The 26,027-nt window shown below is 45.4% G+C and overlaps 1 protein-coding gene and 1 long non-coding RNA gene across 5 annotated transcripts in view; one reads left to right on the plus strand and one right to left on the minus strand.

The window, feature by feature from the left end:
• Window positions 1-1,648: 1,648 nt before the first annotated feature.
• KCNG1 (potassium voltage-gated channel modifier subfamily G member 1) lies at window positions 1,649-11,823 on the minus strand. The gene is made up of 5 exons (XM_085078951.1): window positions 11,590-11,823; window positions 11,148-11,430; window positions 7,955-8,068; window positions 5,899-6,703; window positions 1,649-5,411 (listed from the first exon to the last, which is right to left on the minus strand). Exons 4-5 carry the CDS (start codon window positions 6,655-6,657, stop codon window positions 4,641-4,643), a joined length of 1,530 nt encoding a protein of 509 aa, XP_084935077.1. The 5' UTR covers window positions 6,658-6,703; window positions 7,955-8,068; window positions 11,148-11,430; window positions 11,590-11,823; the 3' UTR covers window positions 1,649-4,640.
• A 4,385-nt stretch (window positions 11,824-16,208) lies between these two features.
• The window catches only part of LOC146428515 (uncharacterized), a 68,652-nt gene continuing 58,833 nt past the window's right edge, over window positions 16,209-26,027 (plus strand). For 3 of the 4 annotated variants that reach the window (XR_014855941.1, XR_014855938.1, XR_014855939.1), the window contains exons 1-3: window positions 16,209-17,056; window positions 19,407-19,498; window positions 24,379-24,456. This is a non-coding gene — a long non-coding RNA (uncharacterized LOC146428515). The remainder of the gene's footprint in view (window positions 17,057-19,406; window positions 19,499-24,378; window positions 24,457-26,027) is intronic. The other variant, XR_014855940.1, reaches the window with a different exon arrangement.

Here is a 26,027-nt window from a genome sequence, read left to right on the forward strand (position 1 = left end):
TTAACTGTAGAAATTTATGCTTGTTCCCAGCACCTTGTTCCTGAGGTAGGCACCATTTGAATTATATTGTTATCTTTAATAGGAAGATAAACTTTATTATCTTGCTGACCACTTCACTTGCATGACTGAGAGCTGTCAAATGTACCGTCAAGTTTTTAAAAAATCCTAGTCTCCAGAATTTCTTACATGATATTCCAGGTCAGTCCCTTGAGCAGGCTAATTATCGTAGTTTACAGCCCAGTTTTTCTGGGCTCACACTGAAGGTAGGAGTTCAATTATGACCATAATTAAGGACAGCTACAAAGCTGCTGTCATTAACGAGAGAACCTGACAAAGGAGGTGCTGAGCCCTCAGCCTGACAGAGTTACACAGGTTTCTGTGCCCTGCCTGGCTCTGGTGCTGCACAAGGCTTCAGCTCCTGTCACAAGGGCTACAGGGATAATGAATGAATATTTATAAAGTGTAGCAAATATGCTCTAATTACCCTAATTGGCCTGCTGTGGTTCCAGTTACGGCACAACTTTATTTCTGTTCAAGTGACATTTGCTTCTGGATTAGTTCCTGCAGGCAAAGAGAAAGTCAAAGTCCCACTGAAGAGGGCAGAAGATCCCCTGATATCCTGTTCTGCAGTTTCTTCACCATGCTGCTGGCAGGCTTATAGCTAATAACATTCCTTATCTCGTTAGGGATTTCTAGGGAGTATTTCAGAGGATGTGAGACACTGGGAAATTGGAAAGAAAAACAATGAGCAAAAAGGGAGGGAGGACTAGTTTTATTGTTAATAATTAATAGGCCAAACTGTGCATTTTCAGTCTGGCAGCACACAAAATTCTCCTTGCCTTTATTTATGGTGTGGAAATTTCTCTTTATTTGTGGTGTGTGATTTTGCAGAGTGACTGAGAGCCACCAGACAAGGAGTTCTGTCCTGAGGACTCCCATTCTGTGTTACAGGACAGGTCAAGCACAGAGCTGCATCCATTCAGGGAACTCCACAGTTGGCACCTAACCTGGCCTTCACCTTCCTGGTTTTGATCTGATCATTACTATGTCAGGAACTCTGAGATCTTTAGGGATGCTGAAATGGGGTTGTTAAAATGCCACAGAGTGGGTAAATCTAGTGTTTTGCATTTTCTGCTTTAGCAATAGAACTCTTGAGGTGCATTTTTGTTGACGGGGTGACATTCATCTGCTGTCATGAACTCTAGTTCCATGCCTTTGTTTCTCAGTGTTGCACCCACCAAGGGGTTTGTGTTGGCTTTGAGGAAGAAGGACGGTGGAAAGTGAAGCATTTTGGAGAAAGCAATTTAATGTACCACCTTACCTGGAAATTCTGCTGTCATCAGGGATTTTTCTTTCTCAATCTTCATGGATCCTTCCTGTTCTCTTCTGAATTGCTAGATTCTTTGTTAAAATATTTTAAAAGCTCTGTCACAATGAACTGTGATTGTGATTCTTGGGACAATATGCAAGGAAGAGGTTTCCCTATACAATCTTGCACGTGGATTTTCCTGCAGGGAGGTAATTTCCTTTGCTGGTGAGCACTTTCTGGCTCAGCCCCGAGCTGTGCCCCAGCCCCACTCCCTGGCAGTGACCCCGGGCTGTCCCACCCTCCACCCCCTGTTCCCGAAGGAGCACAGGGACATGCAAGGAGAGCCTATCACTTTATTAATCCAAGGAATACAGCTCCTGCTGTGGGAATTCCAGCTGGTCAGAGCACTGAGCATACAGAGCAGTATCAGAGCCACGCAAGCCGCTGCTGCCGCAGCCATGCACTGCTGTGGGGCAATTCAAACAGCCCTGCTGGCCTCATCAAAGCATCAAGTGGTTGGATTGGAACTTTCCTGGTGACTGCACATGCTGGTAAAATGTCAAAAAGGAGTGACAGCCCTCAGCTGTGTCACAGGAAACAGCCAGCTTTTGAGTCAAGCCATAATTTTCATGAATTTGACTAAGAATCCAGATAATAGACTGTAAAGAGGCGTAATGACCTTAGACCCCCAGCCTTCCCAGGAAAGCTGGAACACAGCCTGTGGGGTTCCCACTGAAGTTGTGCTCTTAAGCCTTCGAGCTGGATTTATTTAGCACAAGGACTACAGCATGTATTCTCCCCGTAAAACACAGCAGGTTTTTTACAGCCATTCAGAGTCAAACATGTCAAGATGGTTAGAAGCATCTGCTGCCAAGTACAACGTGACACTGGGTAGGCACATCCCGACAGCTTGTTTGTCCCTGGCTTGGGCAGAACTTGCAACAGGCAAGATGCTTTCACACTTTTGCTCAACCAACACCCAGCTCCAGGGTGATATTTTTATTTTATTTTTTCTGGACAAGGGCTTTAGAATCAAGCTCTAGTTTTGGGATAAAAAAAATAAAGTGATACCGGAAATGAATGAGCATTAATGGAAAGACAGAAAATGGATGGCCCTACAGCATTTATTAGCTAGCAGAACATGGAAATGAGCTTAGGTTTTATTTGGTAAGTCTTGATTTCTCCTTACATTCATGTATAGCTTCTTATTTATGGCTCAGCCTGTCAAACACATTCTTAGATAAGCAACTGTTGCTCACAGGACTAATCTAATTACCAGTTCTTTTTATAACGAACGCTGACACAAAGGTAGAAGATGTATAGCACTTGTGCTGGAGCCAATGCTCCAGATGATCAAACAGTTCTGAAATTTAAAAAAAATGAGGAGAAGAATTTTTTGTCACGATGTTCCTGTTTTTTGTCCAACTCTAATTAAAGATGAAGAAGAAGAGTGAAAAGCTGGTTCATTTGCAGCTTTGGCACAGAATTAATTGCCAAGAGTTTAGACTGGATATTTTAGCACTCTGCAGTAATGTTCCATAGGCACATTTCCCTACCACAGGCTAGAGAATGCTAGAGCACTAATTATTTGTAGTGCATTTTTTAAAAGTTTTGGAATTTTCTTTCAGGAACAAGCATATCAAAACAGCTTTAAATTGTATTTTGAAGACATTTGAAAAGAAAATCAGCATGGCATGGACTTGGCCAAACAGCACAGACTGAGAAACTGATTTTGCTTTTTTTTTGGAAGGACGCAATGTTGTGTCCTTGGCCTTAATTTAAATCATAAAACCATTATGCATTCTGTCATTTCTTGCAACCTGCTCCACAAATGCCAATAAGTAGTATTTCTGAAAATTAAGATAAAGAAGCATTGGTCGATGTGACTTCTAAATTCCCCAATCTCTTACCTGCTAGTAAGTAATTTTACTAAAAAAGAGTGGAAAATAGGGGAACCCTTTAAATCAGCTTTTTTTTACCTCTAAGCATACATGAAATCAAACAAGTGGATTTAATTCTTTGTTTAAGTTCTGGAGTTTTTTCCTGAGGTTTTATGCAGGTCAGGGTCAATCCCTCTAAAACAAATGGGGGTCTGTCAATAACTTGGTTTGTGCCGAACCTGAGTGTCCCACTGACCCCTGTGCTCACCCTGACTTCAGCACAGAGCCTGGGCCAGGGTGTGGATGAAGAATACATTGTTGTGCTTTAGGATCTCCATTGCTTATTCCTGTCCTATTTAAAATCTTCCCCATTAGTGCCACGTGGGTAACGATGGCAAAAGTAAAGTTCCTCCTGCCTTGAGTCCCTCCCGATGGAGGACAGTGAAGCACAAAGCTGTCAGTGCTCCCCCTCCATGACTCGAATCTGATTTTCTTTTTTCCTCGCTGGCAACTTCCCACGGGCACAGATTTCCTGCTCCTGTTTCAGAGTCAAGAGCTCCATGGGAAGGGGTGGTCCCAGTTTGCCCAGCAGTGCTGGGGGTCCCTGCAAACTGCCCCCTCCCAGTTCCCTTTCAGAGCTGAGGGAAAGTGAAGCTGGCAACAGATGGTGGGGAACGGCTGGCATCTCCTCATGCATATTTCATTGGATTTGCAGCTAGTCACCTCTTGATAATAATATTAAGTGCTACAAAACTCCAAGGCTTTGTTCCTTGGAATGTTGCATTCGATGGCATCAGATCAATGCTGTAATGACAATTAAATTTTGAAGCTGGTGAGCTCCGAGTATTTACATCTTTAGCAAGGTTATGCTATAAACAGCTCGATTCTTCTGTTCTGCTCTGTTTAGGGCTGACTTGCAAAGAAATAGATGGTTCTGTGGTGAGTGACAAATCTTACTTGATGTTTTTTTAAAAGCACAATGGGACAAAAATCTGTGGTTATTTCCATTACGCTCTAAGGCGTGTTACTGGGAGAGAATTTAGCCATTAATTCTGTTGTATTTACATTATTTATATACAAGAAGAACAAGAAAAATGGTAGCCTGTTTAATGATTATATACATTGTGATTCGGTTGGAAAAATGCGTATTACAAATGGCAAAACAGCCTGTCAAGTGCATAATTATATGTTGCTCTTTTTTGTTGTTGTTGCCGAGAAGTTTTAATTCCTTAAATCCCACTGCATGAGCTCAGTGAAAGTTCTGCCCTATACAATATATCTGGGGGGGAGGGAGGAACAGCATCATAACAGACTTCTTAAACCACATCAGTTCCCGGTTACAGCTCCTTTTCTTCGTTTTAATATGAGGATTACCTTTGTGAGATGCTTCCAGAGCAAATTAAAAGATGGAATCTGATATGACGACAGCAGGAGAAACAGCAATGTAAATTTCATTCATTGTCCCTGGCCTCAGTTGAGAGAGTGGTGAACAAAACCTCGCTGCCTTGCGACTCATTGCTCATCTGAGACTTGGCTTTCAGTAAGAACTGCGCCCTCCTGTACATGATCCTCTCCTGCTCTTGCTTCAGCTCCAGGTAGGAGCGCGAGAAGGTGTGGAAGATGGAGGTGACCGGGAAGGCCATGAGGAGGATGCCGCTCAGGATGCTGCTCAGGGCCACCACCTGGCCGGGGATGCTCCTGGGCACCATGTCCCCGTAGCCCACGGTGGTCATGGTGATGACGGCCCACCAGTAGCAGGCGGGGATGCTGGTGAACTCCTGCGAGTCGGCCATCTCGTTCTCGATGACGTAGAGCAGGGGCGCGAAGAGCGCGATGGCCACGCACAGGAAGAGCAGCAGCAGCCCGAACTCGCGCGTGCAGCGGCGCGCCGTCAGCCCCAGCGTCTGCAGCCCCAGCGAGTGCCGCGCCAGCCGCATCACGTACAGGATGCGCAGCGCCCGCAGGATCCGCAGCACCAGCCCCACCTTGTCCAGGTAGATGTTCCCCGAGCTGGGCTTCTTGGAGCCCTCCGAGCCCGTGTCCACCAGCAGCGTGATGTAGTAGGGCAGGATGGCGATTATGTCTATCAGCGTCAAGGGCCTCCGCAAGAAGGCGAACTTGCTCTTGGCCTGGATGAATCTGAGCAGGAACTCCAGGGAAAACCACGCCACGCACACGGACTCCACGATGAAAATATTGTAGCACATCTGGGAACACTCGCCCTGCGGGAAAGAGGAGGAGTTTGCAATGGGCGCTGGATAATAACTATTTTAGTTGGTGCAGTGACAGGAGGAGAGGCTTCTGTGTTGGTTTGTTTAAACCCAAAATATTAAAGGAATTGAAGCCGTTGCTATGGGGAAACATGTTGGCAATTTGGAACATGCTGAATGCAAAACTTAGAAAGGAACTGCTTATTCCACAGAAGATATTGCTCAGGAATTTCAGGCTTTCTAAATAACAAATACAAAGTCTAACAAGGTGATATACAGAAGAGTGCACACTAACAGAATTTTCTTTGGACGTAAACCTGGATATGATTAATTGTCTTACAAGTAATAGAACAGTCATGTAAGAATGCAAGAATTCTCCGTGATATTTTTCCCCCTCAAAGACACCTGCAAAATCCCCATTGAAATCAATAACCTCAGACCTTGTACTCGCTCTGCTCTTCCCAGCACATACCATTTGCCATCCTAAAAGCTAACTTACCTTTTCCTCCTCCTCCCTCAGGTCAGGCATGGTGCTGATGGATAAGTTCACCGCTGTAATAGTTACAAACAAAACAGACAAACACGCAAACACCTTTCCAGGAAGGCCAGACTGGGGCCTTTCCACCATGTCTTGCAACTTTTTCATGCACAAACCAATTTTTGTCTCCTCTACTGTTTCACCTGTTGTTTCATTTTCTAGGAGGTCATCCTCCCGTTCATTTATCTCTGTGAGCTCCTCCATTTTTTGCAGATACCTCCTTTTACAACACCAGTCCAAGTTGTCTTCCTCAATCCCCCAGTAGAGCAGCTCCTCTTGGAAGGACAGCGCACACATCTCCCGCAAGAGCCGCAGTTTGCCGACCCGCAGGAAGGTCAGGATTGTCCTGAACGCCCCTGGGTTGCGGTCGAAGAAGAATTCATTGCACGTCACATCATAATCGTCACAGATGTTCAGAATGTCGTCAAAATTAGTACAGAACTTGAGTTGTCCCAGCCGTGTCAAGGGGAACTCGTCGAGTGTGGTCCAGGGCAGCAGGTACTTGATGCCCCCGACGTTGATAATTATGTGATGCTTCCGGTCGTCGGGGTGGAAGCCTTTGAGGAGGTCCTCCTGAGGGTGGATGAGCCTGGCTCTTTGGTAAAACACTCCCTTGAGGGTTTCAGATTCTGGAAAGAACGTGCGGTTGAAGGAAGCATCTGAAGTACAGCTCAGGGCACTATAGTCATAATCAGAATTTTCTCCAGGCATAAGACTCATCTTGGAAGACAACTTTGCATCCCTTCGCTGCTTCTGCAAGTGTCTTCTGGAACAGAAAACAGACACAGGCGTGAGGAAATGAGAGGCTGTTTGCAGGTTTTGAGCAAATGTAGTGGTTGGAGCTCAACAACCTTTATGGACAATAAAAACAATTGGAAAGAAAAGAGCAGGGGCTGAGTGTGGTCAGAAGACCTTCCTGGGGAGGCTGGGTTTGTCCAGCAGGACAGCACTGACCCTACCAGGGGCTGTGCTCAATTCAGGAGCTCTGCCTGCCAGATTTATCACACTGGTTCAGACACAGAGGTCTCAGTTCCCAGTAGATAAAGAGGGAAACCCAGAATAATTCCTCCACGTGGCAGGATGTTTCTGGTTCAGAGTGGAATAAAAGTTATGACAGTATCACATTAAAACACATTAGAACTCAAGTGTGTTTTGTAGAAAAGGAAATTGTATAATTTTTTAAAGTATGACACATAAAAATCTGGAGTATTTTAGCACCCATGAAGCATATAGAAAGAATCAGAAGTCAATCATGTTGTAATTCAGTAAATACACACTTCTAAAAACCAGTTAGTACAAGACTAATTTTTAAAAGGCCATCTGGAAACAATTTGGGGGAAAAAAGCTCACTTATATTGGTGATCACATAAACATTTCTATAGAGTTTATACACAATTAATGACACGACAACTCCCTTTTTATGGCCTCATTTACAAAAGACTGCAAAGAAATACAGGATTTGCATGCAAACCTTGGGATGTCATTTCAGTTATAACTGACACCCTACACGCAGTAATAGGGCTTTGTCCTTGCAGTAGCATTGAGCAGTACCTGAGAGCCAAAGTGCCTTTACCTCTGATTATAAGAAACCAAACATTTCTAATGACAACTTGGAAAATCACATTCAAATTCTGCTCATGCAATACTGGCGTAAAGCCCATGGAATGAAGTGAACAGAGTCAAACTGGGTATAAAACAGAGGAGCTGGAAATGTTAAAACTTCTGGCCTCCCTAATTCACTGCACTTTAGGAGTCAGCTTGAAATCTGCTCCTCCACAGGAGGGCTGTGCAGCACTGCTGCAAGACCTTCCATCTGCACACTCAGCTCAGTGCATGGAGTCACTCAGTTTCACTTGGAAAGAGTATTTATTTATTAAGGAGATTGTACAATATACAAACATTAAATATGCACCAGGATTTTGGCTTTCTAGCCTCAGGTTCACAGGAAAGGAATAAATATTCCAGCTGATTGGCTCCAGGAGCAGTAGAGTTTTGTTCTCCTCCTGGCTGCACTTACCTCCCGTTGGATGTGCACCCCAGGGATAACCCCCTGCTAGGGCCACTTGCTGAGGCACAGAACCCTTCTTTTCAGAAGCTGGGGTTTATAAACCACACCGAGAGTGGTACATACCTATTGGAGAAGAAAAACCCATGAATACACAACAGCAAAGGACTCAAACCACAGCTGCACATCAGTTTAAGAGCTCTCCTTGCGGCAAGGGCACTTACAATGCTCCAATAAAACACCCTCTCAGTTCTGCTCCTAAACTCCCCAGAGGGATTGGGCTGAACAGAGCAGCTCTGTGCACATTTACAAACAGGTGGCCCCACGTCAGCTCTGGATGGAGGGCTCTTTCCTGACTTGCACAGAATCACAGAATGGTTTGGGTTGGAAGGGACCTTAAAGCTCATCTCGTCCCACCCCTGCCATGGATCAGCAGAAGAAATGCCACTGGAGCTCAAGCTATAGGTTTGATATGGGAGAACAGGGCTACCTGATGGATGTTTTTGCAGGGCTTCATCTCTCACACCAACTGCCATTTTATTTTAAAAATGCCTTTTCCCCTCTGCCTCAACCACGTCTAAGGCAGGGCTGATCCAAAGAGAATGAAGATTATGACTGATATAAGATATGGATAAGTGGGAGCTGTTAACCATTTTCCCTTCTGTAATACCAGATGATGTTGGTTAGCAACAACTTATCCTCTGAATCTCAGCCAGGAAAAATGAGGAGGCAGCTCATCTCTGTCACTGGTTTGATCTCCCAGCACATCCACTGTTGACACAATGGGAAGAAGTGGAGAGAGGGAAATGTAAATGCTGTGCGTGTGTCAGACACACGCTGTAACCCTGAGGCAGCAACTGTGAAAGAGCAGAGCAAAGAAAAAGGGATTTCTTCCTTCGCTCTCAGCTCTTCGACCTGCGCGAGACAATAAATTGGACAAATTAATCCCCTGTGTGACACACTGAGTGGCTGCACTTAGAAAAGGTTGCTCCTTGCTTTGCCATAACCAGAACTGGCAAGCCTACAAATCCCACGTAGGATCTGATGCCCCACATGGGTTATTTTCATGTTCTTTGCCTCAGATACACGCAGCATCATATCTACAGAGGGAGAGTAGGAGGAAATAAAGGACTGTAATAAACGTGGCCTCACTTGAAAGAACGGAGAAAGAAAAATAAACCCATACATTTCTCTGTGTGTTTCTTGTTTTCCTTCTGAAGGTGCCTCGAATAATGGTCAGTATTGCTTTAGGATGAGAGAAATCTAATTAATGAAAGGACTTTTTGCTATTGAGCTTAAATCCCAAGCACACTGCTTTATTCCTACAGCCTGATGACACTGGGGACAGCTGATAAAAAATGCCTTCAGGAGTAAAGACAACACACTGGAATATAAAGTCAGACAAACACATTAGCCTACAGCACCAATCTTCCCAGCAATTAACCAAGAGGAACTTTAAGGATCTGCTGTAACAGTACAATGCTCTGCTCTGCTCTGGCTAAGTCAGGCCCAATGGTAAAGCCCTCCTTGTCTGAGGTGTGAGCAGCACTGTGCCCTTGGAGTGCTTGGGACGTCCTGCAGCCCAGCCCAGCTTCCTGGCTCCCCTGCTGACAATGTGTTCTCCTCTTGGGCAAATCACTTCTCTCGGAGCATTGTTGCTATTATGTTTGCAAACTTGCTGGGGCAAGAACTGTCTATTCCTGCATTATACACCCTGGGAATTGCTCTGGCTTTTCCCAACCTACAGGAACATGCAATAGCTGGCCTACAGCAAGGGCTCTGGGTGACTCTAAGGGGTGCATTGTGCATGGGAGGTAGGAGAGAATGTATTTTCAAAAATCTGTCCTGCACAAGATGATATCCATTATGTGTGGTGAAGAAATCAAATTAGAAATCTGTACTGCCCTTACTTCCAGCCAAAATTCAGGAAGGATGCCAGACTCCGAGGCAGTGGGAAAAGAATTATTAAAGATGCCCTTCTGAGGGAAAGAAATAGAACTCATGAGAAACATGCTAAAATTCCACTGCAAGTGTCGTTTCCCCCCCCCTCAGTGTCCTCTGCAGTATTTTGAATTCTGCAGTGCATCTCTGATGTAATCAGAGCTCCTGCAAGGAGTCCTGCTCCTGCTCCGTGGTGCAGACAATTCAAAGTTGTGCCTGGATGATAACGAGCCTGCAAAGAAGACACAGAACTCCCCCCTAGACTCTTCTGTCAATTCCACTGCCTGCAACTCACCTCTGTTGCTTTTTACCATTTGTAAATGAAGTTTAAAAAAACCCCACATTTAAAAAGTTTCAGATTTCAAAGCATGTTGAATATTAATATAGTGATTTCTTGGAAAGGATTCCATAAGGAGCTGCTTTACAATTTAGTGATCCTTCCTTGTTTAGTCTTTCCTTAGCTAAGCAGCAGCATTTCCAAGCAGTGCCACGTTCAGTCTCTCCTGGCACAGGATTTCCGTGCTGCCCCTCACTGCCAGGTACTCCTGACACACTTCAAGCCATACTCCTGCAGCTCTTTACAGCCTGAGAACAGATCTCAAACTCCAACTCTGCTCGCACAAGTGCACTTCCAGCCAAATCAAACTTATAAATGTCAATGTGTAACATGAAATAAAACTCTCCAGAAAAGCAGATAAGCTGCAAAAAATATGCTCTGTCTTGCTCTCCTTGAGCTGGACAGTTGTGGCAGCTTATGACAGCCTACAAACAGAATGATGTCAAAAATGTTACTCAGTGTTTGGTTTTATAAAGCTGAACCTTATTCTACTGATAGTAATCAGAAGTGAAATAACTTTGTAGATAACTTATATCCCCAGGAGAATGTTCTGAAATACATTAGGATTAATAACTGCAGTTACTCTCCTGCTGTGAAACATATTTATGTCAACAAATTTTAGCAAGTCACATTCATAGCAATCTCTTAAACATAATTTAAAAAAGTAAAGGATTTGACATTTATTTATCTAGATAAATATTTTGCTACCGAAATGAAGATATGTAGTCACGGAAGAGTTTTTTCATGCTTGTCCTGTCCTCACCCCCTCCCCAAGTCTTTTCCAATGAAAAAAATCTGCCAGAAAGACATTGCCTATCAAGAACAGTTCACTTGACGTGTCTGTCAGTCACCAACGAGCAGAAGTCAGCACATAAACCAATACAAAAGACATCCCTTAATTATTTAAAAAGGAAAGGTATAAAGGACCTTCAGATTAGGCAAGGCGGAAGAAACTGGAAACACGAGCCTCCATCCTGCGCCGTGCAGCCACAGGACCGGGGAGCGGCAGAGGCGGCCAGGGGAAGCCCGAGCAGCACGGAGCGAGCCCGATGGATGAGCCTGGAGCGCCGTCAGCCTCCTCCGCGGCGGGGCCGGGGCAGGGCAGGAACGAGCCGAGCGGTCCCGGGCAGCGGCCGAGCCCCTCCCGCTGCTGGCGGCGCGGCCAGCCCGGCTCCGGCAGGGAATGACGGCCGCTCCCTCTCTTCCATCCCTGCGGAGGGACAGAACCTGTTGCTCCAGCCGCGCGATCCCCGCGCCCCGCCCGCTCCGGGGGCTCCGCGGCTCCGGGGCACCCCCGGCCGGGCGGCGCCTCCGCCCCGCAGCGCTGCCCGCGGCCGCCCCGCAGCCGCCAAAGTTGCCCGGGACTTGCCTGCGAGTTGCCCGCGGCGCCGGCAGCGGGCGGCGAGCGCTCTGCCCGCGGGTCGGGTGGGCACCGGCCGCTCACCGCGCTGCGCCTCCGCCGCGCCGAGCGGCGGGCCCGGGGGCGGGGGCGGGACGGGAGCGCTCCGGCGGAGCTCCGAGCCCGCGCATCGTGCGGCACCCGCAGCGGCACCGGCAGCGCCCCGGGCCGCGCTGCCCGGCACCGGCCGCGCCGGGAGCGGGAGGAGGAGCTCCCGGAGCCGGGAGGAGCGGAGCGCGGCCGGGGGAGCCGCCCGCCAGCCCTGCCCCGCCGGGAGCGCACAGGTGGCGTCCCGGGCTGCCGCCGTCCTCGGGAAACTCCTGCTGCCGAGCCCGCCCGGGCTCTTCGGCTGGACAAGTGGGGTTACAGGTGTCCGGTAAAGCAGAAACCCTACCCCAGCTCTCTCCCCGGTGTGCGCAGAGGCTCCGGGAGAGCTCACCCCGTGCTCTGTTCCCGGGGCACCCTTGCGGCGCGCGGCGGCAATTAGCACTCTGATTTTTTGTCGCGGGTTTGGGAAATATTGCCGAGCTCTACTTTTTAATGAAATTTGTTTGACATCTGGGTGGAAGTTACTGTGTGTGGATGTGATCTCCGTTTTTCAGCAGCGAATTAAACCTCGGTGCCAGGGTTAAGGAGTAACCGGCAGCTCAAGCTCTGTCACAGACTCTCGAGTGAAGCTCTCCTATCCCGAGTGCTGCTGTCCCCCCGTGGGCGCAGAGATCGTGATTCTTGTGGGCTCTGATTTCCCTTCCCTGCCGAGGCACTGCTCTAGGAGGGAATTGCTGCAGGTGATCTCCCGCACCTCTCTGCAGGATGGGGACAGTCACCTCAAAGGGACACGGGCTGGCTGCTCCTGTGGCCATTGTGCACTTCACCCTGAGCACTGCGGGGTCTCCTTTCAAGCAAAGTCCTTTGTTGCTATGGTAATACAAATGAAAAATTTATACTATGGTAATTTTAGCAAAACACCTCTTTTCCCCCTAAACTAAATAGGAGTGTGGTTCAGGGCTGTGTGGGCACACAGAAATAGTCGTGCTGATATTCCTCAGCCGGAGCTGTTGAACAGCAGTTATGTAGAGGGCTGTCAGCGACTGGGGCTGTCAGCTTGGGCTGCTTTTCTCTGATATTGCCTATGATTTTTATTTGACTTTGGAAAGGTTTCTAAGCAGGCTCTCACCCTTTATTTGCAGCAGGGAGGGAATTGGTTTTACTGACCGCAGTGACAGGTACAGGAGTTTTGGCTTTTGTACAATAGTCTGTAATAATCTTGTTCATGAAAGCCTGTATTTTAAAAGTCTTTGCTGTCAAAGAGGAAGGACATATTAAGTAGGGTCTGCCAGGGTATAATCTGGGAACAGTTTTGGTCATTGTTTTCTGTAATTATTTGGCTGTTAGAATAGAGGGCATTTTGATAACATTTGCAGTGATTCCAGGCTGAGATCTCAAATGACCCTGAGATACTGCAGAGCCAGTCTGAACTCAACCCATTGAAACCATAGGAGAAAAAGTGATGCAGTGTGCCACAAAGCAGGAATATCACATATCAAATGAGCACTGTTGGGCACAAACACTGCAGAGGAGACTCTCAGGACCGTGGTGCTCGTAGGCTGAGCAGTGCTGCAGAGCAGCCGTGCTGCTCCCAGCTCTCCGAGCAGGAGGATCAGCTGTGAGACATCAGAGGGCGTTATTTCTGTTCCATTTAGCACCAGCCAGGCTTGGCTGGAGCACTCTAGCCAGTCTCAAGCATTGCACTCACCCTTAGAAAGAGGTAGGCAAACCAAAGTGGAGAGTAGCAACCACAGCTGTAAGAGGCTTAGAAATGTAAGCTGTGCAGAAGGGCAGAATTCATTATTTGAGCTGGAAAAGAAAACACAATGCAAGGACTCGGCAACTGTCTTCCAATGTATAAACACATTTGTAAAGATGACAGTAAACACTTGTCTTGTGACCACAAATGATGGGACAAAAAGCAATTTACTGAAGTGCAATTAGGGAGGTTACTTTAGCTAGCAGGGAAAAAAACAAACCAGGCAAAACTATTACCTTGTGAGTAGCTGGAGAGTAGCTGGAATCTCAGGAGGTTGTAAATCTGTTCAGTGAAGATTTAAAGAAAATATTGGAGTGGCTGTAACATTTGTGACCATGCCTGGGGCAGGGGAGACTTCAGCAACCTTCCCTTGCCAGCTGTATTTCTGTGAGTTCTGCTTGCCCATCGAGTTACAGCAACCCTTCAAGGAAGAGGCACAAAAGAACAACTCATTACCACCCCATATGATGAATGCAGTTTTTCTACTATTTAATAAATCATCCCTGACTGTGCTGTTTGGATCAGGATCTCATTTCCATCTGGAGACAGACAGGAGTGGAACTCTCCATTGCGAGTAAGCAGTTTTCAGGTGCAGTTTTGAGCAATAATGATTGAAAATCGTTATTACTCAATGGTCAGTGTTAATATAAATGTCCTGCAACTTGCTTGGTACCCACTGTAGGATTCCCCACCTCATTTGGACTTTGGCCTGGCAGGTTCAGGTGAGGTCAAGGTCTTTGTGGACATCAGTGTGAGTGGCTGGTGTGAGTGGAGCTCTTCCCTCTGCAGCTCTGTCTCTCCTACATCCTTCATGAGCACTGAATTCCTGGGGGAACCAGAGGTGATCCCTGCCCAAGGGTAACCAGGAGTGCTCCAGCAGTTTTTCTGCAGTTTTTCTGCAGTTTTTCTGCATGGAGGACTGGCCAAGGTTTCCCAGAGTCAATCAACTACTTCGTGCTCCTTGAGGAACTGGCAGTGCTGCAGAAAAAATTTTTAATCCCACTTTCATTACTTTTACAGCCTGTGGCTGCTTTTCCTTCTGCTCCTTTGATTGTTGACATTGAAATCCTGTTCTATCAGTTTCCCTGGCTTTTTAAGATAATTCCAGCTTCATTCTGCAGTCAGGAGCAGTGCTGCCAGCAAAAGGAGATATTTCAGCTTCACAACACCTTTCACCTCTCACTTCCCAAGCCAATCAGGAGGCTAAATTCCTTTCTTCTTAAGTACTGCATTTCTTTTTGGTCACTCAGGGCAGGAAAAACATCCCCAGGCTGGAGTATGTTCAACAGAGACCACCATGGTCAGTGGATGGAGTACCTGTCCTGCTGAGATGAGGGATTGGGCTGGTGCAGCCTGGAGAAGAGCTACCTTTGGGGACTCCTGACAGCTCCCAGTGCCAGCAAAAAGCTGATCAGAGCCTTTCAAAAGCCTTTTTAATTGAGCCCTGAGCAGCCAAGTCTGCTCTCCCAGCTAACCCTGGCTTGTGCAGGAGGCTGGACTAGAGATCTCCCGAGGGCTGTGCCAGCCTGAGCCATTTGGGGTGGGTGGTGATTGCTGTTGGCAGTGCTGCTGCCATCCCCAGCTCCCTCTGAGGGCAGGCAGCCTGCAGTGAGGCTCTCTGGCCTCTCAAGGTGAGCAGATTTCCTGCAAGTGGACCCAATTCTCCTGTCACTGCACAGTGATACATTTTTTTTCTGATTTATGGCCTATGCAGGCATTTTTGTTGCTTGCTTCTCTTGTCTTTTCTCATGAATAGCTCCATTACTCTTCGTGCAGTGCCTCTGGAGTGCACCTTGCCATGGATAAAGCTTCCAAACCTGTCCCTGAGTTTTATTACAAATAACTCAGTTAAACCACCAGTTTATCATTTGCTGGAGCTCAGTGCAGCTCCCCTCGAGCACATGGAGCAGGTTCTGGTGTGTTTGGGTTTGCTGTCTTTTTCCAAGGAATGCTAAAGATTTCCTCACCTGCCCTGCCTGAGGCAAAACATTAATTTAATCCCCTTTTGGTCCTTTTATTGCCAGTTGAGGTGCATTTGAGCAAACGTGGTTGCCCACCACAAATAAACTGTCTGTCCCAGAGGGTAACTCAGGCCCCAACTCACTGCAAAGGGAATCTTTTGGAATTTTGGTCAGCAGGATCCCACCTGGAATCACCTGTATTAGATCACTGAACGTCTGCAGCAGAGAGAGGATTAAATTTAGGTATCTTACTCTCACCTTTAGTCATTAAACAACTCCTCAGGTATTTGTATTTGGAGAAAAGCTTTTCTTCAGCTTTATTCCTTGTGCAGTTTTCAGGGAGTTTTGTGTTTGTGCATGGGCAGCACAGGCTCTTCTGTTCTGCTTCTGTCTGTCCTTGCTGCAAATCATCCAGGAGAGCTGCTCAGCAGCTCCTGCACGTCTGTGTCATGCTGGTGGCATTGGAGTAACACATCCTCCTCCATCTGCAGCTCTGGGGATGTGCTGTTTGTGTTTGCAAGGTGCCCGATGTGACTAAAATTAATTTACAAACTCTTCCGATTTTACTCCAGTGCCTGGTGCTGCCAACCTCCCCCATATTCCCTCTGCAGCTCCACGGGGAAGTGTTCTGGATCCTGCCCTGGCACCTGGGGGCTGCTGGAGCCCTCCTGAGCAGGAACACACAAGTGGCAAAAAGCACAGATTTATTGGGCTCATGCTGGAAAATTACTCTTCTTTATTTGTTTTGCGGCAGCCTCCAGGAGGTACAGCAGCAGAGCCCATCCTCACTTCATGAGGACAAACAGAATTCACAGTGAGCAGGAGGGCTTGGTGGATGTGACACCAGAGCCAACAGGAACTCTTACTCTGCAAAGAAACTGAGAAATGAACAGGAAATGAACCGGAAAACAGAAAGAAGTCAGGTGTACAATTGAGCAGAAAACTCTTTAATTTAAAAAAGTGGAGAGGTGTGGATGTGCTGAAGAGCCTGGCAGGGGTTTGGTTTGAGCTGTGCAGCTTTTCCTCCCCAGTGATATCTCAAGTGATATCTTGGCTGTGCAGCCTCTGCTCCACTTCAGGCTGCATCCAGCTTTGGAAAATCCCAGCTTTGCATGAGTGAGGAGAGGAACCTCTGCATGAATATATTTTGTGTGTTTAGCATAACTCCTGCCTAATCTGAATGTGTGATTAACTCCCTAGCAAAGGATAAACAGGAGAATTTCTGCCTGTAGGTGATTCTTTTTGCTTTGGATTCCTTTGCAGCTGAGGAATTCAATTGTAACTGTGGCACATAACAAGGAACCACCTTTAAAAATATTTATATTCCAAAATGTTTGGTAAAATGCAGAACTTCAACTGGAGGTTGTAATTTATATTGTGTACCAAAGAGAGCAGTGGAAAGTGTTTACAGGAGAGGGAGGTTCTTGGGCTGAAATGAGTTTCAGGAACTGCTGTATTGAAACTACCAGGAAAACAGTGGATTATTTATCATGGCTCTGGGAGGCTTCCAAAAACATATCACTTTTTTTTTTTCAGATTACTGAACTGAAAGAGCCTTGCAAGAATCTGAGAAATGCCTTCCCAAGCATGCTTAAGCAGCAGTATTGTTCAGCTTCATGAGTGAGAATGGATAATGCTCCTAAATACTTCATTAGTGCATCTGCCTCAGGTAAGAACCTGAACAGAACCTGTGCTGTGAAACACTTCAAGGGCAAGAGGGTCCTTAATTCCAAACTAAATTTATCGGTTCCCTGATGATAGATTACTCAAGCTGTCAAATGTCACCAGGCACACAATTTTCAGTCATTTATTTCTGTTCAAAAACATAGGTAAGAAGAGATCAACTTCCACTACATTTCTTTTTCTAGCTCAGTCAGTTTTTAATACCTGTGATACATTCAGTGGATGAGAAATAATTATCTTAGTCATAATACTTTTGATTCATACCAAAATGTGTTTTGTGTTGCAGCGTTTAAAATTATTTTGACAATATAAAGGAAAAAATGTATTAGGCAAAAGCCTTCATGCATGACTCCTGTAATTGCTGTTACTAAAATCTAGGGGATACAGTAGAATTAAAACAATTTATATCTCAGTGTTTCTGCAAATAAGGTGGTGGATGGGACACCAGTGATATTCCTGCTCAGCCTGGGCTGATTTTCCCTCAGTGGTTTGTTGTGTCTGCAAAGCAGAACGTTTTCAACAGCAAAAAATGCACATGTTGACTGCTGGAAAGCTTCCCTTTGGAAAGGGAATCATCTGGAGAATAACCAGTGCAGTCAGTCCTAGGAGAGCTCTCAGGCTCAGTGGGACTGTGGATAGCTCAGATGGAGCAGAGTGCTTGCAGCAGTTCTTTCTTGGTGGAAGAGGTGCAGCTCTGTGAAACTCCCACATACATGAACCTGTAATGTGTGCATCCCAGATAAACCTGGGAGTGAAAATTTTAAAGGAACTAATTAACTTTTAGCTCTGATAGAAATGCTTTTGAAACTTCTAAAACTTCCCTGTGGGTTACTGTATTTTTTTTGAAAGTATATAGCACCACAACACTGTTTTCTTTCTAAAATAATACATAAATCTTCTGCATACTTTCATGGCTTTATGGTGAACCTGAACAGCTCTTTTGCTAAATTCAGACTATTAATTTAATCTCATTATGATTCAATAACTGCTGAAATTATTAACTGTTAATAAAAGAAAAGGCAGTAGAGGCCAAGTAAGATATGTCACGGAGAGGTTTAGCTTTCCTAGTATGTGATAAAATCAATATAAATAAATTCAAAGTTAAACCAATGTGTGATTCTTATAATTCAGAAATGGAACCACATATACAAGAAGCAAGACATACATAATGCAGTTATTATACCTAATTACTGTTCAGCTGTATGACTTGCTTACAGCAAAATTACCACAAAATGTAGACCAGCTTTCTGCTTAATAAGATTCTTTCCCTTCTTATTAAGTTTATGAAATATTGCTCTGAAAAGAATTCTCGTAGAAATCGTAAGAATAAGATCAGGTTTTTCACTGGCAGCTTACTGTGGGTTAGTTATTCACATTTACTGAACTTTTGAAGCTCATGGATTTATCTAAAAATAAATAGTATTTTTTGGCATTTCCTGTTTGATTGAGCCCTCCTAGCAGCAGGCTGCAGCTGCAAATTTGGAATTTGGGCATGGCAACTTGCTTGTTTTGCCCATGGAAATTCCTGTCAGAACTGCCTTGGAGTCAGTGAGAACTGGCGTGGAGTCCCAGCTCCATCCTGGGCAAGGGCTCAGCACACTCTGAGACTCTTTTGTACCTCTTGCTGTTGGTCTTGTGGCATTCAGAGTGTTTGCTCCTCTGCTGGCACAGTGTGGACAGAAGGGAACTTCACAGACGATCACAGTTCGTTCTGACTTGGCATCTTTCTTGGCTCAGATTTGAGCAAATTGTGGTTTAATTAGCACTGTGAATTCTGTTTGTCCTCATGAAGTGAGGATGGGCTCTGCTGCTGTACCTCCTGGAGGCTGCCACAAAACAAATAAAGAAGAGTAATTTTCCAGCATGAGCCCAATAAATCTGTGCTTTTTGCCACTTGTGTGTTTAATCTGGCAAAGGAGGGGAGCTGGGGGGAGCACTGAACAACTGAGCTCTCTGTTGGATCTCGTGGCTGTTGGGAATTGAAGAACAATGTCAGCGTTTGCTGTTTCTCTCATAAAATACTGAAACCAGCACTGTCTTGACAAATCTGTTGAAATAACTCACAAATGGATGGTTCCTCTGCAGGAACAAATACACTCTAAGGTCATTTTATTCCCCTGTATCTGCAGGCATTCTAGGACTACAAAAGGTAAAGCTTTCTTTTATTTTATACAAATATAAGAAAAATCTCCATATTTGCAGTCTCTAGATAATCTCTGCAATGCAATGTCATAGCTATAACAAGGTCTGATTGCTTTGCTGATCAAATCTTAGCTTAGCAGTGCACTGATAAAAAGATATTAATGAGTTCTTGGCCGTTACTCTTTTCCTGTCAGACAGGCAGATAAACTGGGCCAGTTTAATTGGCAAATGGGCACTGGAGCACCAGCACAGCGTGTGGGGGAGAGATAGCATCTCCTGTCTTTCAGTAAGTGACTTAACTGTCCTCCCGTGGAAAGTGTTTCATGGCCAGGAGATGCACAACACAACATAATTGCAGCGTGGGATTTTCAGAAGTGCTTTGCTGGGGATATTTGGGAGTCACTTAGGTAGTTCTGCAATTTGTAGTGTAGAGTGTATAAAATTACTTTAATAATTAATTCAGGCATTTGTTTTTATGGATATGCTTAGGGGTTGCATTTGTTTTTGTCTTGTTCCTCTTGGTTGATGGTTTTGCAGTCATTGGTACCTCAGAAAATCGGAGCTGTCATGTTAGCATTGTCCAAAATCTCTCTCCACCACTACAGACATAACCAAGAGGAAAAGGAATAAATCAGCTCAGGCTGCACTGGCATTTCTGTAAGAATTCTGCAGTCCTGGCAAGACAAGCAGCATGTGAAGAGTCACTTTCCAGAGCTGCTTTCTTTTGAAATACAGTGGAGGTGAGACTGTGAGGCTGATTATCTCCAGCGAAGGGAAGCTTAGGTTTGTTATTTCTCATCTCTGGCATTTTGTTAAGCTCACCTGCCAAGAAAAACACAAGAACAAAGTTACAGGGTGTCCATGGCTTTCTGAAGACCCAGAGCTGATGGACTGGTTGGGTCCCGTTCTCTTTCAGGCTCTAGTATAAATCCAGTTTCTGTGTTTATGTGAAGACAAGCACTTCTAGGGCAGTATTAGGGTTTTTTGTGCCATAACCCTTTCTGGAGCAGAGCTGTGCTCAGAGGCCAGGAGGAGCCAGTTGTGTTTGCACTGTGGAGCTCAGAACACTCCAGGGCCACTCAGTGGAGGCTGCTCTGGCTAATGGGGATCTGTTTAATTAATAAATCATCAGTGTTCCACTGGGGTCTGCAGTGACATCCTGAGACCTTTCCTTTGCCCAGCCAAGATCCTCTTCCCCTCCTGCCCTGTGTGCTCTGCCCTGGGAACATGGCTGGGTGGATGGTGGTGTCTGTGCTGGGAGCTTGGCAGGACAGGGACAGGGACAGGGACAGGGACAGGGACACGGACAGGGACATGGACATGGACACGGACAGGGACAGGGATATGGACAGGGACATGGCTTTCTGCCCCCAGGAATGAGCCAGGCTGAGCTGGATGGAGACAGTGCCACCCTGCCCTGGAGTTTGGCTTGCAGATGGAATTGTGGTGGTGCAATTGCACAGCTCACTGTGCTGGGCTGTTAGGAGGGGGTTGAGCACACACTGATTGCAGTTTTAATTACAGAAATTACAGTTGGTCTTCTCCTCTCTAGCTGGAAGTAGCACTGCTTAGCTGGTGACCTGGAGACACATCCAATTAGCTCTCTCTGAAAGCCATCACATAATGACTTGGTAGAAACTTCCCTGATGCTGCATTGTGGGCAGGAGTAATTATTTGCTGCACTCAGAGTATGACTTCGTTCTGAGTAAATGGATAACTTTTCTAATTCCTGGAAAATGCTTCTGTGTCCTGCTGTGAGCAAGTTATTCCTTAAGAGCTGATGCAGTGGTTTGATCTGCATGTGCAGTTGCAGCCCTAGGCTGAGGAGTGTCCAGTCCTTGCTGGAAAAGCAGAATTCCTTCCTTTCTCATCCCATAACCCATTCCCACCTGCTCTGTTGCCCCCAGGCTTTGAGATGAATCCTCCAGTGATGCTAAAATCTTGCAGCATTCTACCAGGAATGCTAGTTCTTGCTACTTTGGGCAGGAAAATTTTGCCATTTTTTTCCCATGCTGCCTGGCTAATTCCAGCTCCTGCTGATGTCCCAGAGGAAGCTGTGCTGTATTTCCTGTGAATGGTGGAATTCTTGCTGCTGTCCTCTTGCCCAGCTTCCCAGTGTGCTGCCCTGAGCAGTTTATTGCATTTTTAACCAATTCTGATGCCTCCTGAAAACCCCTTCCAGTGAATTGAGCTCATTTCACCACATCAGTCCCAGAGTTACCTGCATGCCTCTTGAATATAGAATAATCTTACTGTTTACATTTTTACATAATAAAACTAAGACATCCTGGCACATCTGAAGTTTCCAGCAGGGGTGATTTGTTTGTCTCTGTCACTGAGTCCTTTCTCAGTGCTCTGGGAGCCTGAAGTTTGGCAGGTATAAATGAAACCTCCAGAATGATGCAGTTACTCCCTGCCATGACTCAGAACAAGTTTTTCATCAAGCTGAAATTACAATCAGTGATGACAAAGGCGGCAGGACGCCAGAGGAATGATCCATGGAGGAGACAGGAAACACCACCTGGAGTTTGGAGCTGAGCAAATCCATGGCCAGGCAGCTCCAGGGGTCTCCCTGCTGCTGCTGGCCCAGGAGAGAGTGGGCAAAGCACAATTCCCTGGTCCTTAGCAGCATTCCCAGGCACTGAGGGCTTCCCATGGGCAGAGCTGTTTCTCCTAGGCAACATTCCTTGGATGTTGGGTCCTCTCCTGAACTTCTCTGGGTTAGATATGGAACAGGGTCGTCATGCCAATCCCAGCCATTGGCCATAATGGCAAAAGCTGCTCTGGAAAATGTGATTTCTGGGGGCAGGAGGAGCTCCAGCTGTGCTGCACAGTATCATAAGGCCCAAATTCTGCAAAATGTTGCCTCCCACCTTAGGGCTAAGGCAGGGGAATTACAAACACTTGGAGGAATGAATGTTGGACCACATTCTCCCCAACTTCAGAACATCTGGAGTCGATTCTGATCTTCCTGGCCCATAGGTTTTGTTTTTCTTATGCCTGTAACACTTTCTGATTAAAGATAATGATAATGGATTTAGGTCAGCTTAAATGTTTCTTAATCCACTGCTTTCCTGACTCAACTCCTTGTGAGATGAAGGATTCACTCCAGGGTGAATTTGGCCCACATGGCAGGCAGAGTCTAGGATGAGAGTTGCTATCTAAAGAGGAAAAAGTAAATTTACCACAGAAGGAAAGGAAACAAAGGCAATATTTATCCACAGCAGTGCTGCTATAGAGACCAGGCCATTTCAAACAGCAAGAATAGAAAGAGATGTGTGCTAAATTATCTCTGCTTGGCTCTGGCATTGTCAGGCTCGTTACCATCACTACCTGCTGCACGGGCTCTGAACAACAGCTCCACCACGATTTCTTTAGAGGTTGATACTCACAAAAAACTCGAGATTTGTGGAACTGGGTGATTTCATTTTACTTTGACAATGAGGTTTCAGCCTTTAGAAAAAAAAGCTTTTCAGTCTCTTTCCCAGACTCCAAATTAAAAGAATAATTTGTCACGGAAAAGTACAAAAATGGGCTTAAGGAGAATGAAAGTAACGTTTATTTTTTTCCTCTGTCTAAAAATATACCTCAGAAGTTGAAAGGAAAAGATGCAAATGAAGAAGGCTGATTTAGGCACAGCTGCAGATTACACACATTCTGTGCAACCTTTGTTTATTTAGGGATGTAAACTGAAAATAAAACAAACATGATTCAAATTTTGAAGTAGGTTTCCAGAAATCATTCAGTGAGTTCTGTTTTATCCTATTTATAGCCTGGCAGCATCAGTAGGTCTCAAACAACAAACCTACATTGCACTGCACCTCTGTATTTCTGCAAAGGCTGCATAAACCACAGCTGAGGTACCATGGTTCTGTCTTATTCTGACTGTGCATTGGTGAAAATAAAAGTAAATAAATAAAGGGCTCTTTGTGGTGTATTTCCCAGGTTTGTGTGCCCAGAGCAGGACTGGCTCATGTTCTGCTGTGTGGTTTTATGGAGGATGATGAAGACCTGGCCAATAAACAGGACCACTTGTGATAATGGTGTGATGTGGCAAAAGTGATTTATCTCTTTTTAGCCATCACACATTGGTGTTCTCAGTGAGACACTTCATTTAACAGCTCCTGTTTGACGTGGCTGCTAAATAACCCAGCCAGAAGTGGTTTGATGTGCTACATTCCCATTTCACCTGAGATGAAAATAGAGAGTGTATTTCTGGTGCCCTTTGTGCACCAGGCACCACTCCAGAGGACAGATAAGTGCCAGGAAAAGCCCCCAGTTTCAGGTGTTTGTGCTCAACAGGTATCATATATCAGCAGCAAAAATTTCCTCCTCTTCTTTGCTTTTTGCTTGAGATCACTTGTACAGCAATGAAAGAGCCCAGGTGACAGAGTCACTGAAGGTGTTTCTGTGAGGAAGTGGATGTGCCCAGGGCTCTCCTGTGCTGAGCTCTCACTGCTCTCAGGAGTGACTAAGGCTATGTGTAATTGGGGAGCTATTAGCTTGAGAAATGATCTGGAAAGGATTCATAATGAATATAAAACTGGAATATTGAAAGGCATCAAGTGCTCCCCAGGGAGGAGAATTTGCTCCACATTTTAATTCTGTGATCCTGGAGGAAGTGGGGCATTTCCACCTTGGCAATCAGGTGTGAGTGTTCCCCGTGGGAGTGGTTTGCCTGTCAGAGGCACTGACAAAAATGTGCTGAATATTTTTGTAGGCACCTGTGAATTATTAATTGGGCTAATACTGTAATCATTTCAGCTGAATTATTGATTTAGTCTGAGTTTAGTCTTTCCTTCTGCATCTCCCTCCACCCTGTGCAGCTCTCACTGAGCTTTCCTCCCATCACTGATGAGGGCTGGAGATGTTCATCAAGTCTTTTTCCATCTTAGTTTGGTTTTTCCAGCTTTTCCTGAAATTGTGTGTGTGCTTTAATAATGAAAATCCAATCAGTGTTAAATTATGTGCCACATTTTTGGCCAGCATCAAAATTAGGAATAGTTTGTCAGCCATTCTGAAAGTCAGATTTGGAGAATAGAACAAGAGTAGCTCCAGTCAGCTTTCCTCTAAACATTAGGGTAATTACTTGAATGTAATTTTGTATATAATGGAATTGGTAGATATTATAGAAAATTCCAGTTTGTGCCTGTCTGCATCTTCCAGGGCCTAACACCTTCAAAATGCTAACTGAATGTACCAAAGTCACCTCTGAAATGGAATTTATACTCCTGCATTCATCAGGTATGTTGGAAATCTTTACCTCGTGGGTGACTGGCAGGTTTACATTGAGAGCACTGGTGGCTGTGGGTTAATGAAAATACACAGGACTTTCTTCATTCTGAGCTCTTGTACCTCATCAAGGCATGATGTCACACCAGGAATATGGTTGGAAAATCCAGATAAAAAATACCCCCAGCCTGGGAAACACCACAGCCCTGAGCTCCTGGGGAATGCTACTGCTCAGGGCTGAGCAAGGCACAGGATGCTCCTCCCAGGCTGCTCTTCAGCTCCTCTCTGCTGATAACTCTGTGCCCAGGGGCTCTGATACCAAATCCTGCCTTCTACTCATGTTTCTTGTCCTTTGACCTGTGACAGAGGGAGCAAAGTTGAGCACAGGGTGATTTTCTCCTGCAGTTCATGGGCATACATGGAAAATTCAGGATGCTTTATTACCCAGTTGCAACTGCTGTTTTCTTTGGTTTGCTCTTGCTTCTTGGCATGTTTTATAGCAGTGTCTGGAAAATCAATTTTTCTTCTCCCAGCTACAAAGCAGTACATATGTTCTTAAACAAAACCCTGCCATTCTGACCAACATCTCTAGTTTTTCTTCCCTGGTGGTGTCACGAAATCTACTTCAGTCCCATATATTTGCTCTTTAATTTCAGTGTTGCTTTTAGCAATCCCACTTAGTTTAAGAATGCTGTCAAACAACTGATTATACAAAAGAGCTGTGTGTATATCTAGTGTTTCTCCAAAAGGAGTTGTTTTATTTTAATGATGTTTTCTAAACTGTAAAACCTCACTGGTTTATTTCTTCTATCTTCCTGGTTTACTATATATCCTCTTGTTTAAAGAAGTTAAATGGGTTAGTGGGGAGTCACAGTTTGTGGGATTTGTGGAAGAAAAAAGACAAAAAATGTTGTATTCCTGCGTTCATGGGTTGCCAGCCATGTCATGGCCTGACTGTGTCTGGTGGAACAGAGTTTAATTACTGGATTCAGAGGGTTTTCTAACACTGAAACGATCATCACCATTCACATTTGAAATCAACGGGTCTGTTGAATTAATTTCTTGATTAGGATATTTGTCCTGTAAATGAAGTTTTGATCTTCTGTGCTAATGAGCTGATGCACCTCAAAGCCTTGCAGCAGGGGACAATGAAAGGTGCTCTGTGATGACAGTGCTGATGGTTAAGGTTAAATGGGGTTTCTGCCAAGTGCAGAGGTTCTCTGCCTCCCTGGGAATGCTGAAAAATGGATCTTGTAACAACGTTTTGGTAACTCCACAGCATGGCTGCTGCTTGTAGAGCACTGGGAAACAAAAGCAAGTGGTTTTAAATGTTCAATATCCCCTGTACATCACCTTCCCTGAAGGCAGCAGTCCCAGTGCCTGCTGGGAGGGGATGAGAAGAAGCAGGGCTGGGTGTTCAAGTCCTTGCAGGACAACCCTGGGGAAAACTTGATATGAAAATGTTCTTCACCCTGAGAAAAAGGGGGAGGATAACACACCCAATCCAAAGCATATGCAGCTGATTTAAGCAGGAATTTGAAAGGGGATTTTTGTGATAGGAGTCTCTTAGATTTTACTTTAGA

Source organism: Lichenostomus cassidix, chromosome 20 (assembly GCF_008360975.1).
Source record: "Lichenostomus cassidix isolate B80296 chromosome 20, HeHo_3.0, whole genome shotgun sequence".
Classification (NCBI taxonomy): Eukaryota; Metazoa; Chordata; class Aves; order Passeriformes; family Meliphagidae; genus Lichenostomus; species Lichenostomus cassidix.